We start from the raw sequence: 16507 nt of genomic DNA on the forward strand, positions 1-16507 counted from the left end.
CAACGATTGAATGTTAAAAGAAGGAAAAGAAACTACCCCTTTGTAAAACTGGAGAGGGTATGTGTGGCTCCTGATAATGCTATTTAAAAGTTAATGTTAAGAAGTTACAGCTGAGGGCCTCCCCTGGTGGCGCAGCAGTTGAGCGCTGGGCTGCGAAGCTGCCCGCAGCCTCTGAGGTGCTGGTTCCATCCCCAGCCTCCAGGCAAGGGTCCCACATGGCATGACAGACCCGCTGCTCCCCTCAGCAGTGTACTTTGTCACTCTGCCTGTACTGCTCTCCACTCTGGCTCTGGTGAATTCTCTCACCATCCCACGCTTCTGACTGTACCCAGTGCTTGTATGTATGTATGTATGCGTAAATAAATAAATAAATAAATCTTAAAAAAAAAAGTTAAAGCTGAGAAAAAAACTTTGAAATTTTATCATTTTTGTTGAGTGAAAATGTCACATATTTTGAGAGGATTTGAATAATGAGATGAATTGGTATTTCATGGAAAGAAGCAATATCACATACCCATTAAAATCAGTTATTTCCTCTGAAGTACTTAAACACTACTCAAATTTTAAGTCACCAACTCTAAATATCTTTTTGGTTTTCATAAGACCTTTTTAAAGTATACTTTCCCTTCTATCTAAAATTTGGTATGTTTCCTCTGCTTCTTTGGAGACATAGTACAAATATTTTATAACTGCTAAGTATATTATACTGGCTATATGCAATTGTCAGTTTTCAAATAAATTTGTGTAAGTTATCTTTATCCCTCAAAAAATAACTTTTTTTGCTATCAGCTATATAAAGTTACTATAATACTGTATTCCTAAACTTGAGGCTCCTCATTTAATTCTAACATTTCTCTGTGCAGAATGAAGGATTTTGATGTCTAAAAGAGTGAATTGGTTTCCAATAGACTATCTTCTGCCTTTAGTTTCTCCCCTGTGTTTTATTTGGATTTATATTGGATTAGTTGTCATAGTGCCCATTTCAACATACAGATTCTCATCCAAAGAAATACTTAATTGTCGTTGGGTTACTTTAAGTAAATAATCTTTAATTCTTTTAAGTGACTCTTTATTGAGTTCCTGCTATATGCCAGGCACCATTTAAGTCCTAGAACTCAAGAAGGTGTGCCAGTGACCTTGGATTCTAAAGAAGATATAATAAAATGTCAATATTTGGAAGAGGTAGCCTTTTATTTTTCTAAATTGAACCTTTTAGTTTCAAATATACCTTATGTTTTTTTTCCCCCTGTAAGTACTTTTGAAGACAAAAATCAGAAAAATCATGAAGAATAACTAAAATTTTAGTTTGAATAAAGACTTGTCAGCTGACTCAACTGAACATATTATGAATGTGAAAATGTTGCTATCAGGCGTGTAAGATACATGAACAGTTTAAGACAGGAATGTGAAACTGGAGATGTTTGTGGTTTGGAATTACCCAGTCACTCCCTACACTGACCAAAGCTAAATTGAGTGACTATAAATTGTGACTAGGTCATCTTCACCATTTTTGTAACTTTTAACAAATTACATTTTGCTTGTTTTTTTTTTTTTTTTAAGATTTATTTACATATGCATACAAGAGCTGGGGTACAGGCCAGAGGTGTGGGGGGTGAGGGGATTCACGAGAGAGAGTAGAGAACAGAACAAGCAGATTGACCAAAGTACAATGCTGGGGGGAGCAGTGGGCGAGTCAGGAGAGGGCTGCTTTGCCATGTGGGTTGCTCCCTGGTGGGCCGGGGGATCAAACTCAGTGCTGCAGAGGCTGCGTTTAGCTTCATAGGTTGTGTCTTAACCACTTGTGCCACCAGGAGGTCTTGCTTGTATTTCTTCATTTACACATTCACCACTTTGAACATTTACCTGTGTATGGTTAATCTCTAACTCATCTCTGATTCGATTATTTTTGAAAAACCCCAAATGTTAACATTTCATTTGCAAGCTTTTTATTATGTGTCTCCAAAAGATAAGGATTCAACATACATGTGCCCATGTATGCACAAATACATATGCAATCACAGTATTTTATCATTCTTCACAAAAAATTTATGACAGTTCACTATTGTCAAGTATCCAGTCAGTATTCATATTTCATAATTGTATCATAAATTTCCTTTTACAGCTGATTTGTTTAAAACTGGATCCAGGGTTATGTATTACATTTATTCATTCATTCATTTATTTATGCATAGAAGAACTGGTGTGTAGGCCAGAGGTGGGGGGTGGGTTAAGAGGATTCACCAGAAGCAGAGTGGGAAGCAGAGTGGGGAGCAGAGCAGGCTTGATCTTGTGAAATATACCGCCGAGGGAAGAAGTGGGCGAGAGAGGAGAGATCTGTTGTACCATATATAGGTTAGCTCCCTGGCTGGGAATTGAACTCAGGTCTTCATGGTGGTAGCGCTGAGACTTAACCCGTAGACCATGAGCGAGGCCCTACATTCTACAGTTAGCTGTTGTGTCTGTTAAGTCTTGAAAAATCTATACTGCTTCCCCCTACATATTTTTTTCCTTGACAATTTTTTGTTTGTTTTTGAAGAAACAGACCATTTGTCCTTAAGGATTTTTTCGCATTCTCAACTTGGCACATTTCTGTCTCCCTATTTCCTGTAAATTAGAGATAAGAGCTAGAGGAGCTAGTGTTAATTCAGTTCCTATGTAGAATTTTGGGGGGTCTGGGGGAGCATGACTATTTCATTGATGGGGCTATGTACTACTACTGCAGTACATCACAATGTTCGCAATATTGAGCTGTCGTCTTTCTGTGTTACATTTTTCAGCATTTATAGGTGTGTTCATTCTGACCCACTCATTTTACAAGTTGGTAATGGTTTCAACAGCTATTTGTGATCACTGTCTAAGTCTTCTGTTTTCCTTATAGGTTATAAAAGTGTGATATTCTGATTCTATGATTTCTTCTACATTTATTGGTTGGCATTCAACAAATTAGAACTTCTCATTTTTAACCACTAGGTTAATGTGAAATGCAGTTTTTCACAGGAAAGGCCAGATAAATGCTTGTTTCCATTCATTTGTCAGTTTTCAGAATAATGAACTCATGAAAATTTAACGTGTTTGCTACCTTGTTCCCTATTACAGCCCTTTTGGATATTCAAAACCTTTGATCACTGGTAGCCTCTTCATATTGGTTCCTACTGGTGGTTTGGTTACCATTGTTTTGATTTGTTTTTTTTGTTTTTTCTTTAAGATTTATTTATTTATTTATACAAACACTGGGTACAGTCAGAAGTGTGGGAGGGTGAGAGAATTCACCAGAGCCAGAGAGGAGAGCAGAGCACAACAGGCGAGTGACGAAGTACACTGCTAAGGGGAGCAGCGGGCGGCAGGAGAGGTCTGCGCACCATGTGGGACCCTCGCCCTGGCAGCCGGGGATCAAACCGGCGCTGAAGAGCTTCGCAGCCCAGTGCTCAACCGCTGCGCCACCGGGGAGGCCCTGTTTTGATTTGTTTTTGACATGCTATTGTTTGATAGCCATTTTCCTTCTGGAAGGATAAGGTGTATCAAGGTACCAGACTCATCTTATAAAATTCCTGCTCAGACCTAGAATCAGTCTTTTATTTAAGAAATGGTTTGTTTTTGAAATAATGTTCAGTGGTCTGAATAGGTTTAGGAAATCAGACTTCATTTGAATAAATAGCTTTCTTTTTTTTTTTTTTTAAGATTTATTTATTGATGCACACAAGAGCTGGGGTTTAGGCCAGAGGTGTGGGGGGTGAGAGTATTCACTAGAGACAGAGTGGGGAACAGAACAAGCAGATCAACCAAAGTACACTGCTGAGGGAAGCAGCAGGCGAGTCAGGAGAGGTCTGCTGCGCCAAGTGGGCAACTGCTCCCTGGCAGGCCCGGGAATCGAACTCGTGTTGGAGAGGCTGCAGACAGCTTCATGGGTTGCGTCTTAACCCCTTGCACCATCAGGGAGGCCCTCTGAAGTGTTTGAATACATGCTCTTTGTCATTTGAGAATTATTAATTAAATATACATGCTACGTTGAGTGGTATATCATAAATCATAGTCATAAGGACTGAGGTTACATTTACTATTCTCCTTTGCACACTACTTTATTCCCCAAGGAGTTCTCTGTAGTAGGTCAGCCTTTAAACTACTTCCAGATCTTTGAGATTTTGTAACGTAGTGGTTGCATAATTCTTTTTTACTGTAAATTTTGAAAGAATAAGTGTTAAATGTACAATTATATGTACATTTATTTCTCACTTTCTCCTTGGAAGAGAAAGGTAGTGAAATTTAGCTTCTATTTCCCTTTTGCATTTACCATGAAATTAAGTGGTTGCTTTGTGGCTTGTCCTATTAAGGTATTTTGAAAAGTATTTAGGAGCTTTGTAACTTTCAATGACATTTCTTAAGATGTAAAAAATATTCTAAATTTGCTTTATTTTGTCTTTTGCCATCTAATGAATGCCTGACTGTGAGCATAACATGTTGATTAAATCTTATAAGTAGGTCTCATTAGAGTTGTCAATGAAAAGGACTATTTAAATGACTAACCAAAGAGGTTTTGCTCCTTGATACCTTGTCCTTTTTAATCCACTTCTGTAAAATTTGACTTCATTGTGTTTGATATTCTTGCATTGGTATATATAAACTCAGAATGTACTTACTCTCACAAAGTGGTTCTTAACATCTGAGATAATTACCTGTGTACAGTGGCTGATGTGTTTATCTGAGATTTGTGTCCTTTTTCCCCCTTTCTCTGTATTTGTTATCCACCTGCTCCTGGATAACAAATTTTTATTATCTTGTTTAATTTTTCCTTTTGAATATTCCTTATTCTCTGTGAGGGTATGTTTGTAGTGGTTTTTCTTTTTAAAGTTTCTTTATTATTGTTCCTTTTCTTTATCTAGACATAGGAGTATATTTTGTACAAACATGAAATTATCTAAGTTTGGGGAGGAATGTTAGTTTTCTTTTTTTTCCTAATTGTGCAACAGCCTTCCTGCCACATGAAGGCATATTCATGACAGAACAAAACTGCTTGACAAGCAGCTCAGGGCTCCTTTGTCTAATAACTTGATGCTCACTTTTGGGTTAAATTAGCAAATAGTTGTTCCCTTTAAGATTTTAACAAATGGAGACGTTTGCTGTCATACTCCCTAATTCTTACTCTTTTCTTTATACCTTAGTGCATCCTAACGAGTTGCATGTCTGTTTCTTGAGTTAGAAAGAATCTCAGTAATATCTTTCTCTACTACTGTTCTTGGTGGTGTAATTTTTTCTGTTCTTGGCTCAAAGTCTCAGCAAGAATTCATTACCCTAAGAGAAGCTGTGCCTCTCAATCCCGGTTGCCTTCCTATTCTTTCCTCTGTAGGACAGCCCATGTACTCTCGTGAACATGGCGCTGCTGCATCTGAGCGACTTCAGTTGGGGACACCGCCTCCTCTGCTGGCAGCTCGTTTGGTGCCACCTCGAAACCTCATGGGATCTTCCATTGGGTACCATACCTCAGTCTCCAGCCCTACCCCTCTGGTCCCAGGTAAGCTTTGCTACAGATGACCATCCACCTCCCTGATCTTTTGTACCATAAACTGCCCAGCCTTGTGGGTGACCTGGCATCCTGATTTGCTGTCGAATTCCCATTAAATTTCTTAGGTGGTAGTATTTTCTGTTCTTCTACTACTTTGGTTTGTCCCTAGTGGCTGCTAGATGATTAGGCCTCCTGTGTGTCTGTCATCTCTGGTGTCCTCTGTATTTACTTTCAGTACCTCGGTAACAAAAGTCATGCTAGTTCCTTGAACTAGTTCTAATCAGGTGGATAGGGAGAGGATATCTACTTGAGTGTTTTCTAATTAATTATATATTAGAAGAAAAACTAGATTAATTTTTCCTTTAGACAAGACCAAAAAGCATCTAGTTTCTTGCTAATCATGGATGAACTTTTCTTTTTCTCCTCTGCCCTTTGTTGTATGGACTATTATATAGCATAGTGATTCTTAAAAAGAAAAATCCTTCCTCCCATTGAAGATCTGTGGAGTGTTTTGTGGTTGTCTCATAAGATTTAAACATTTCTCACTTGGCTTTTAGATACTAATTCATCATAATTAAAGAACATTAAAGTTTTTTGATATTCCCAGGAATAACAGAAACAAGGTCATTTGATTATATAATGTCTATAAAACTTTCTGCAGCCCTAATTATAGGAGCTTTTCTGTCAAGAATACCAACTGGTAACGAAAAACTTTTATCATGATTTGCTGATACTATTCTCTGAATCATAGAAGTAATTGACCAGTAATATATATGAATACCTTATCTTATAGCTGAAATGATAGGAAGTACATAAGGAATTTTTACATAAAGGAGAAAAGAGACTTGAGGGCTTTTAAATCACAATTGTAAAAATCAGTGTCTTCAGTTAGTCTTAACCCTTCTTTCATTTTATGTAGGATGAAGAGGATATATATATCATTTGGAAATTAACAGATTCAAAACTTTTAATCACTAACAAGTGTTAATTTAGCTTTATAATTCTAAAAGTTAAATTTTTAGTTGTAGAGAAAACACAGAAAACCTGATAAAAGTTGTATTGTGAGGAGTATGTTAGTGAGATAATGATTATTTTTATAAATACAGACTTATTTTAATGTTTGAAATAAAAACATATAAAGCCAGCTATTATTTCTACAGTATAAAGTGCAGTTAACCACATTAATAGATTGATGCCCCCTACCTCCGTCCTAATTAAGGGAGTATCTAGAAATTGGTGAGACATAACAAAAGAGTCTCCTTCATATATGGAATTTTGTGCATGTGAAAATTTCTCTTAAAAGTGTACTTTTAAGTTTAGATGGGTTATTTATAGGCTAAAAATGAGTAAGTGAATCTGGAAAGTTTTGTCTGAAGATTTATTTATTTATGCATGCAAGAGCTGGGGTGCAGGCCAGAGACGCGGGGGTGGGGGTGAGAGGATTCACCAGAGACAGAGTTGGGGGCAGAACAGGCAGATTGAGAGAAATACATGGCTAAGGGGAGCAGCGGGCAAGACAGGAGAGGTCTACTGTGCAATGTGGGTCACCTCCCTGGTCAGGGATCGAACTGCTGCAGTGGTGGCGGATAGCTTCATAGCGCTATGTGTTAACTCCTTGCGCCACCAGGGAGGCCCCGAATCTGGAAATTAATCGGTATTTAAGAATGGATTTGTTTATCAATGTTTTGTGACAGAAGCATCTTTATTTCTTTACCTTTAGGAAAAAAAAAATGTATATGGGTTGATGGAACTATATTTGTTGAAGGAAATTCATTTTTACAGTTACTTATTTTATAATAAATAATTTAACCATTCTTTGATTTGGTATGTGCTTTTTTGCTTTGTTTTCTCTCAGATACATATGAACCAGATGGTTATAACCCAGAAGCTCCTAGTATTACCAGTTCTGGTAGATCTCAGTACAGACAGTTCTTTTCAAGAACACAGACACAACGCCCAAATCTCATTGGCCTAACATCTGGAGATATGGATGCAAATCCAAGAGGTGAACTTTCTCTGTTGCTAAATGTTATATAATAGTTGAGTATAGTACTTCTGATCTCACAAAGGTCTAAAGGTATTTACATATTACTTCTTTTGAAGATTTAAATTGTGTTTGTCTTGTGTAGCTTTATCTCCATTTTTTCTTTTAAAGATTTATTTATTTATACAAGAACCGGGGTATAGGCCAGATGCGTGGGAGGGTGAGAGGATTCACTAGAGACAGAGCATAGAACAGAACAGGCAGACTGACTGAAATACACTGCTGAGGGGGAGCAGCGGGCAATACAGGAGAGGTCTGCTCGCCATGGGGGCCTTCGCCAGCCCACCGAGATTGAACCAGCTCTGCAGAGGCTGCGGACAGCTTCATATGTGGCGCTCAACCGCCTACGCCACCAGGGAGGCCCCTCCAAATTTTTTTTTTTTTTTTTAAGGATACATTTTTGGGGGGGGGGGGATACTCTTTTTTTTTTTTTTAAGATTTATTTATTTATTTATACAAGCACTGGGTACAATCAGAAGTGTGGGAGGGTGAGAGAATTCACCAGAGCCAGAGCAGGGAGCAGAGCAGGCAGAAGGACCGAAGTACACTGCTGAGGGGAGCAGCGGGCGGCAGGAGAGGTCTGCGCGCCATGTGGGACCCTCCTCCGGTGGCCGGGGAGCAGCCGGGGATCGAACCGGCGCTGCAGAGGCTGCGGCCAACTTCGCAACCCTGCACTCAACCGCTGCGCCACCGAGGAGGCCCTCCAATTTTTTTTTTAAAGAAATTTAACAGTGAGGGCCTCCCTGGTGGCGCAGCGGTTGAGCGCTGGGTTGCGAAGCTGCCCGCGGCTTCTGTGGCGCCGGTTCGATCCCCAGCTGCTCCCCGGCCACCGGAGGAGGGTCCCACATGGCGCGCAGACCTCTCCTGCCGCCCGCTGCTCCCCTCAGCAGTGTACTTCGGTCCTTCTGCCTGCTCTGCTCCCCGCTCTGGCTCTGGTGAATTCTCTCACCCTCCCGTGCTTCTGACTGTACCCAGTGCATGTATAAACAAAACAAACAACCCAGCAAACAAATAAATAAAGCATGCCTCTATAAAAAAAAAAAAAAAAAAGAAAGAAATTTAACAGTGAGGTTTTCATTTTCTTTTTTTATTTATATGATAGCTGGGGTACAGGCCAGAGGCGCTGGAAGGTGAGAGGATTCACCAGAGACAGAGTGGGGAACAGAATGGGCAAACAGACCAAAAGCACTGATGAGGGGAGCAGCAGGCATGACAGGAGAGTTCTCCCGCGCCATGTGGGAATCTTCCTCAGCCGGCCAGGAATTGAACCCTCACTGCAGAGGCTGTGCACAGCTACACAGCGCTGCACTCAACCCGCTGCCACTGGGAGTCCCTTTTTTTTTAAGATTTATTTATTTATGCATACAAGAGCTGGGGTACAGACCAGAGATGCAGGGGGTGAGAGGACTCACCAGAAACAGAGTAGGGAACAGAACAGGCAGACTGACTGAAATACACTGCTGAGGGGAGCAGCAGGCCAGACAAGAGAGGCCTGCTTTGCCATGTGGGTTGCTCCCTGGCTGGCTGGCTGGGGATTGAATTCAGGCTGCAGAGTCTGTGGATTGTTTCATAGTGTGGTGCTTAACCCCTTGTGCCACCAGGGAGGCCCAGACTTAGGCTAGTTTAGCTGAGTACTCCCACTCTGCTAGATATTAGGTATAGAAAGGTGAAATGACATGGCCCACTGCCCTCAAAGAACTGATCATATAAGGGCCTTCTTTGTGTTGCCAGAGCTATGCTTCATACTGCTATTATTGAGAACCTAAAACATTGCAATAAAACTTTAATATTTATGATTATTACCATCTGTTAGAACCCTTACAAAGCATATGCACAAACCTTGAAAGATTTAATCCACGTGTTTAATATGGGTGGGTACCCTAATTTCCTCTTCCCTCATAAACGTTCGATTAAAGAGTTTGATGAGATTCGAGTTTGCTTTTATTTACAGTAAGATTTCCAGTGTTTAATTTCAACTTGAATGACTGGTCATCGTGATGATATTTTTCTGATATAATTACATGATGAACATTTTCTGTTCTATCCTGATTTTATTAACCATTTTTTACAGCTATTACTAACAATCTTATCACGTAGGCTAACAGTTTTGTGACATGACTAAAGGAAATGCTTTTACATGTATTTTATCTTTTGTATCCCTTACTAACAACACTTTAAAAAGGTACTATTTTCTTTTATTCTCTTTTTACAGGTAAAAACATTGAGGCTTAGAGAAGTTAAAGTACTTCCCCAAGGTCACATAGCTATTAATGGGAGAACTGCAATTTGAACCCATTTCAAATAATAGATGTGTTCTTATTGCCTTTGCTTTAATGCATGCATTGTTAACAGCATACCTGAAATTAATGGGAATATCTCAGTGACTTCTGGTCTTTCCTTTGCCATCAGCCTGGTTTATATATTCATATGTAGTAGTCCTTAGATTTAGTAGATTCGCTATTATTGAGAACCGAAAGCATTGCAATAAAATTTTTTCAGTCTTTTTTCCTTGGACAACTTGAGAGTAAATTATAGACATTGTGGCACTGCTATACAAAAGACTTGCTTTGTCATCTTAGGCAAGTTACTTAACCTTTAGCTATATCTTTGCTTTTTTATAAAGCACTTCAGTTAAGAAAAATGTTAGGCAATTTCAGGTGGTAATGATTAACTATTTAGGGAAGACATAAAGACATCTCAAATTTTAGAATGCTTTATGCCATCACTATTGGCATGTCTCCTTTAGTCTTCTGAAAACACAGATCCTACAAGGGCAGGAATTGTGTTGATTTTATTCACTAATTTATACCCAAGGTGTCGTATGGTAGTTGAGCTGTAGTAGCTGCTCAAAAAAATGTGTATTAAATGAATGAATCTTCATCATGATTTCCCTGATTGTCACACTGTACCCCATTCTATTCCAGCATCCAGCCCTGTATGTTACTCTTTCCTGCTAATTGTACTTTTGGTTGAATTGCTGAAGTTAGGGAGAATACCCAAGAATATAATGCATTGTTTGTGTTATTTACTTTTTGGTTGAGCATACCTCCTCCCACCCACATATAATACATTGTAAGGTCAGTTTCTTACAGTATTTTAAGTGTTAGCTCTTGTGAATGAAATGTGCTGATTTATAATACTGGTGTTGGATTTTTTTTTTGCTTTTAAGTTTAGAAATTATAACCCTACCAAAAAAATCAAAAGAAGTACAATAAATGCCTGAATACCTTCTCATAGATATGCATTTTTCTTTTTCCTTTCCTCCTCCTGACCATGTTTTTTTTTCTTGGACAACTTGAGAGTAGATTATAGACATTGTAATGCTAGCTCCTTTCATCTTAGATACCTAAAAGGAAGACATGATCTTTTCATGTAACCACAGTATCATTGTTATACATAAGAAAAATCATAATTTCATAATATCTATCCAGATTAATTTCTTAGTGATACTTAAGGAAACATCAGGAGACAAATAATTTTGCTGTATTTAAAATGTTAAGTTTAATTGCTTGCCCAAGATGATAATTGTTAGACCTGTCCATTGTGAAGTAAATAATTTGTGGAGTAGTACATTTGTGGAGTAGTATATGACATCATATAATACATGTTCTCTAACAAACTTTCACTGCCTTTCTTTTTTGGGGGGGGCATCCATTGATGATACTTGACTTAAAATAATTTACTGCATAGGGATTGTCTGTGAGTTTTTAAACTTGGATATTGTTTTTTAAAGGGACAAAAAGACAGTTGATAATTTTTCTTGCTATTATGCATTTCTGAAAAGAATTATAATAGTTGGGTGCCTTTTTAATTTTTGCACTAAATGTTGTAATCATTTGAAATTCTCCAAATATAATGAATTGTGAGTAAATGTTAATTTTTGTTTTCAACAGCTGCAAACATTGTCATCCAGACTGAACCACCAGTCCCAGTTTCAATTAATAGCAACATAACCAGAGTCGTTCTTGAACCAGATAGTCGAAAAAGAGCTATGAGTGGTTTGGAAGGTCCACTCACAAAGAAACCTTGGCTGGGAAAGTAAGATAATTTGCTAACTAGTAGCATTCATTTTGTGTGTGTGTGTGTGTGTGGGGGGTCATTGTTTTGCTTGCATTAGTAAATTTGTAAAAATAAGAGTTCTGATTAATCAGTGATTTTCAAACTAGGTTTCTCAAAGTTTGGGATCCCGGAGGCACCATTAAAATGTCTCAAAAATTATAGTAGTAATTTGGTCCCATTTGTTTACAGGTCTGAGCCAATATTAAGAATTATTAAGATACTAGAACGGAATAGAAGAGGAAAGTTCTATACTTGTGCAGAAAAATGCACCATTAAAAAGTGATCGTTCTATGCTTTCCTTAATGTGAATCTTCTTGTTAATTTATATAATCATTTATAATTTAGTATAATCTCATTTGGACCTCTTCTGTTTGTGTTTTGTTTTGTTTTGCTTTTTTTTTTTTTTTAATTTTTTTTAAGATTTATTTATTTATTTATACAAGCACTGGGTACAGTCAGAAGCGTGGGAGGTGAGAGAATTCACCAGAGTCAGAGCGGGGAGCAGAGCAGGCAGAAGGACCGAAGTACACTGCTGAGGGGAGCAGCGGGCGGCAGGAGAGGTCTGCGCACCATGTGGGACCCTCCTCCAGTGACCGGGGAGCAGCCGGGGATCGAACGGGTGCTGCAGAGGCTGTGGGCAGCTTCGCAACCCAGCGCTCAACAGCTGCGCCACCGGGGAGGCCCTGTTTTGCTTTTTTATTTTTTTAAGATTTATTTATACATAATACATACATACATACATACATACATACATACATACATACATACATACATACAAGCACTGGGTATAGTCAGAAGCGTGGGAGGGTGAGAGAATTCACCAGAGCCAGAGCGGAGAGCAGAACAGGTAGAATGACAAAGTACACTGCTGAGGGGAGCAGCGGGCGGCAGGAGAGGTCTGTCGTGCCATGTGGGACCCTTGCCCAGTGGCTGGGATCAAACCAGTGCTGCAGAGGCAGCTTCGCAACCCAGCTCTCAACCGCTGCGCCACTGGGGAGGCCCTTGTTTTACTGTTCTATCTCTTCTGTTCCCATGTAATGAGGCTGGTGTGAAAATGGCCTAGTAGTTTCTGAAGTATGCTAAGGACTTATAAATGATAATTTATTATAAATTTGCATTCTTTACTGATTTATCCCTTGACTAGGAGTGAGGTAAGAGAATTAACAAGATCTGTTAATATTCCTTTCAGGCAAGGGAATAATAATCAGAGTAAACCAGGATTCTTGAGAAAGAATCAATATACAAACACCAAATTAGAAGTCAAGAAAATCCCTCAGGAATTGAACAACATTACCAAGCTCAATGAACACTTCAGCAAATTTGGAACCATTGTTAACATCCAGGTAAACGTGATCCATGTTGGTGACAGAATCCTTGTCTTTTATACATCTTTGAAAATATTTCTATCAGCTCCCCTTGCTTAAATGAGCCAGCAGTTAGTCTGATCACCTCTAAGTGTGAACTCCACTGAATTTTTGTGCACTCACCTTTATGATGGAATTGTTAAGCCAACTTTGTTCTTGTGACTTCAGTTTGGTCTTTTCTGCAACCTTTTCCTGAAAAACAATGTGCTAGTTACATTATTTTTGTTCAAAGTTCTATCTGTGGATAAATGATTTTTTTCTGCTTTAGTATTCTAACTAGGTAGATAAGTTTTATGATAGTTAATGCAACAATTGTAATTTTGTCTACTGATTTTTTTAATTTTTTTTTTTTAATAGAGGCATGCTTTATTTATTTGTTTGCTGGTTTGTTTGTTTTGTTTATACATGCACTGGGTACAGTCAGAAGCGCGGGAGGGTGAGAGAATTCACCAGAGCTAGAGCAGAGAGCAGAGCAGGCAGAAGGACCGAAGTACACTGCTGAGGGGAGCAGCGGGCGGCAGGAGAGGTCTGCACGCCATGTGGGACCCTCCTCCGGTGGCCGGGGAGCAGCCGGGGATTGAACCGGCGCCGCAGAGGCCGTGCGCAGTTTCGCAACCCAGCGCTCAACCGCTGCGCCACCAGGGAGGCCCTCTACTGATTTTTTTAAAATAAATTTTATTTTTATATTCCCTATACAATTGCAACCCCCTTATTTTGACCCCAATCCCTCTTCTCCCTGCCCCCCACCCCCCATAGAGTGTCTCTGTTTCATAGTTTTTTGTTGATTTTGATTTTCACTTTCTTAGAGTTATTCATTTTCCTGGTCCCTTATTCAAGTTTTCCAGTTTCCTGCAATGAGTGAGACCATCTGGTATTTTTCTTTTTCTTTCTGGCTTATTTTGCTGAGCATGATCCCTTCCAGTGCCATCATGTTGCAAATTGCATGTGTTTATCTTTTTTGAATGCTGAGTAATATTCCATGGTATATATGGACCACATCTTCTTGATCCAGTCATCTATTTTTGGGCATTTGGGTTGTTTCCAAAGCTTAGCTATTGTAAACAGTGCTGCTATAAACATAGGGGTGCAGGTGCTCTTTGGAATTGATGTTTCTGTGTCCTTTGGATAAATACCTAGGAGTGGAATTGCTGGATCATATGGAAGCTCTATGTTTAGTAGGTCAAGAAATCTGCACACAGCTCTCCGTAGTGGTTGGACCAGTTTGCACTCCCACCAACAGTGCAGGAGAGTTCCTTTTTCTCCACACCCTCGCCAGCATTTGTTGTTACTAGTTTTTTTAATATGTGCCATTCTCACTGGTGTAAGATGGTATCTCCTGGTAGTTTTGATTTGCATTTCCCTGATTACAAGTGATGTTGAACATTTTTGCATATGCCTGTTGGCCATTTTCATTTCCTCTTCTGAGAAATTTCTTTTTAGTTCTTCTGCCCATTTTTGACAGGATTATTTTCTTTGTTGTTGTTGAGTCTCATCAGCTCTTTGCAGATTTTTGTGATCAGTCCTTTATCATTAGTGTTATGTGCAAAAATTTTCTCCCAGTCAGTGGGGTTTCTCTTTGTTTTTGTTATTCTGTCTTTTGCTGTGCAGAAGCTCTTTAATTTGATGTAGTCCCAGCTGTTTATCTTTGCCTTCACTATCACTGCTTTGGGTGATGTGTCTGTAAAGATGTCTTTGATGTGCATATCACGTAGCGTTTCGCCTATATTTCCTTCTATGTATTTTATGGTTTCAGGTCTTATGTCTAGTTCTTTAATCCATTTTGAGTTGATTTTTGTGTATGGTGTGAGGTAGTGGTCAAGCTTCGTTCTTTTGCATGTAGCGACCCAGTTTTCCCAGCACCATTTATTGAACAAACTTTCTTTGCTCCAATGCATAGTCTTTGCTCCTTTGTCAAAGATTAGTTGACCATAAATCTGTGGGTTGATTTCTGGATTTTCTATTCAATTCCATTGGTCTGTGTGTGTGTTCTTGTTCCAATACCATGCAGTTTTGATGATTATGGCTTTGTAGTATAGTTTGAAGTCTGGGAGTGTGATGCCTCCATTCCTGACTGATTTTTATATTGTCATGAAATAGTAATTAAGGATGTTTCTAACATTGAGAATATTCTTTCTTATTCTTTTTTTATAAGATTTATTTATTTATGCATACAAGAACTAGGGTACACGTCAGATGTGCGGGGGGTGGGGGGTGAGAGGATTCACCAGAGGCAGAGTGGGGAACAGTACAGGCAGACTGATTGAGTGAAAAATACACTGGTGAGGGGAGCAGTGGGCAAGACAGAAGAGGTCTGCTGCGCCATGTGGGTAGCTCATTGGCTGGCTGTGGATAGCACTCATGTTGCAGACACTGCAGATAGCCTCATTGTGCTGTGCTTAACCCCTTGCACCACCAGGGAGGCCCAACATTGAGAATTTTAGGCAATGTATAATGTGTTCTGTAACATCAGGTAAATCATAGCTTTTGTATTTTGCTGTTTGCTTGTTAAATATTTTAATATATGAATTTGTTTTCGTGGTTTTATTGTAATCAAAGTCCTGTTTAAGTTGCAATTTTAGTCACTTACCCTGATATTTAGCACTGCCATCAAACCAAGATATAATTTCTATAACTGTGTTTAAGAAGGTGGTATTGGGGGATTTGATGTTTCAACGAAACAAATCTACAGATAATTGAAAATACAGTAAATTGAAAGTTTAAAATAACCAGTTACCCAAAACTTACCACGTAGATAAAGCCTTTAATGTTTATTTATTTATTTTTAAAGATTGGTTTATTTATGTATACAAGAGCTGGGTTACAGGCCAGAGGTGTGGGGGGTGAGAGGATTCAGCAGAGACAGTGGGGAACAGAACAGCCAGACTGACTGAAATACACTGCTGAGGGGAGCAGCAGGCAAGGCAGGAGAGGTCTGTTGTGCCATGTGGGTTGCTCCCTGCCCAGCCGGGAATCAAATTTATGCTGCAGAGGCTTTGGATTGCTTCATAGTGCAGTGCTTAATTTAATCCCTTGTGCTGCCAGGGAGGCCCTAACCTTTACTGTTTAGATGAAAAGACATAACTGTGTTTACTTATAAGCAAAATTACATGGACATAACATTCTCTTATAAAATATGATTCATGTGCTTAAAATTACAAAAAAGGTAATTATAGCAATGTATTGTAACTACCCTTGTTCCCTTCCATCTTTCCTAGGTCATTCTTTATGGCATTTAGAAAATTTCAGATGGCTAATGTAGATTAGTAATATTATTCTGCTCGGATTGCCATAACAAATACCATAGGCTGGTTGACTTAAACAACAAAAATTAACTTTTGGGGGGGCATTCCAGTTCAAGGAGGTGGCCAGTATGGTTTCTGGTGATGACTTTCTGATACCTACCTACTTGATTTGTCCTCACATGCAGAAGAAGGGTAATGAGATGGAGAGGGAGATAGAGGAGAGAGAGAAAGATCTCTTCCGATAAGGCCACCAATCTTACCAGATTAGGCCCTCTCCCTTATGAGCTCATTTAATCAAAAT

The 16507-nt window shown here is 39.1% G+C and overlaps 1 protein-coding gene across 4 annotated transcripts in view; it reads left to right on the forward strand.

Annotated features, from left to right (window-relative positions):
- The window catches only part of LOC311182933 (RNA-binding protein 27), a gene marked incomplete at both ends in the record, with an annotated part of 74445 nt that overhangs the window by 36064 nt on the left and 21874 nt on the right, over positions 1 to 16507 (forward strand). For 2 of the 4 annotated variants that reach the window (XM_084252085.1, XM_084252087.1), the window contains 4 exons: positions 5342 to 5506; positions 7353 to 7502; positions 11435 to 11579; positions 12790 to 12943. In XM_084252085.1, the coding sequence (XP_084108211.1) occupies positions 5342 to 5506; positions 7353 to 7502; positions 11435 to 11579; positions 12790 to 12943 (614 nt within the window). The remainder of the gene's footprint in view (positions 1 to 5341; positions 5507 to 7352; positions 7503 to 11434; positions 11580 to 12789; positions 12944 to 16507) is intronic. The other 2 variants (XM_084252086.1, XM_084252088.1) reach the window with 1 other exon arrangement.

The sequence above is a fragment of the Talpa europaea genome (assembly GCF_964194135.1).
Source record: "Talpa europaea genome assembly, chromosome: 13".
Taxonomy (NCBI): domain Eukaryota; kingdom Metazoa; phylum Chordata; class Mammalia; order Eulipotyphla; family Talpidae; genus Talpa; species Talpa europaea.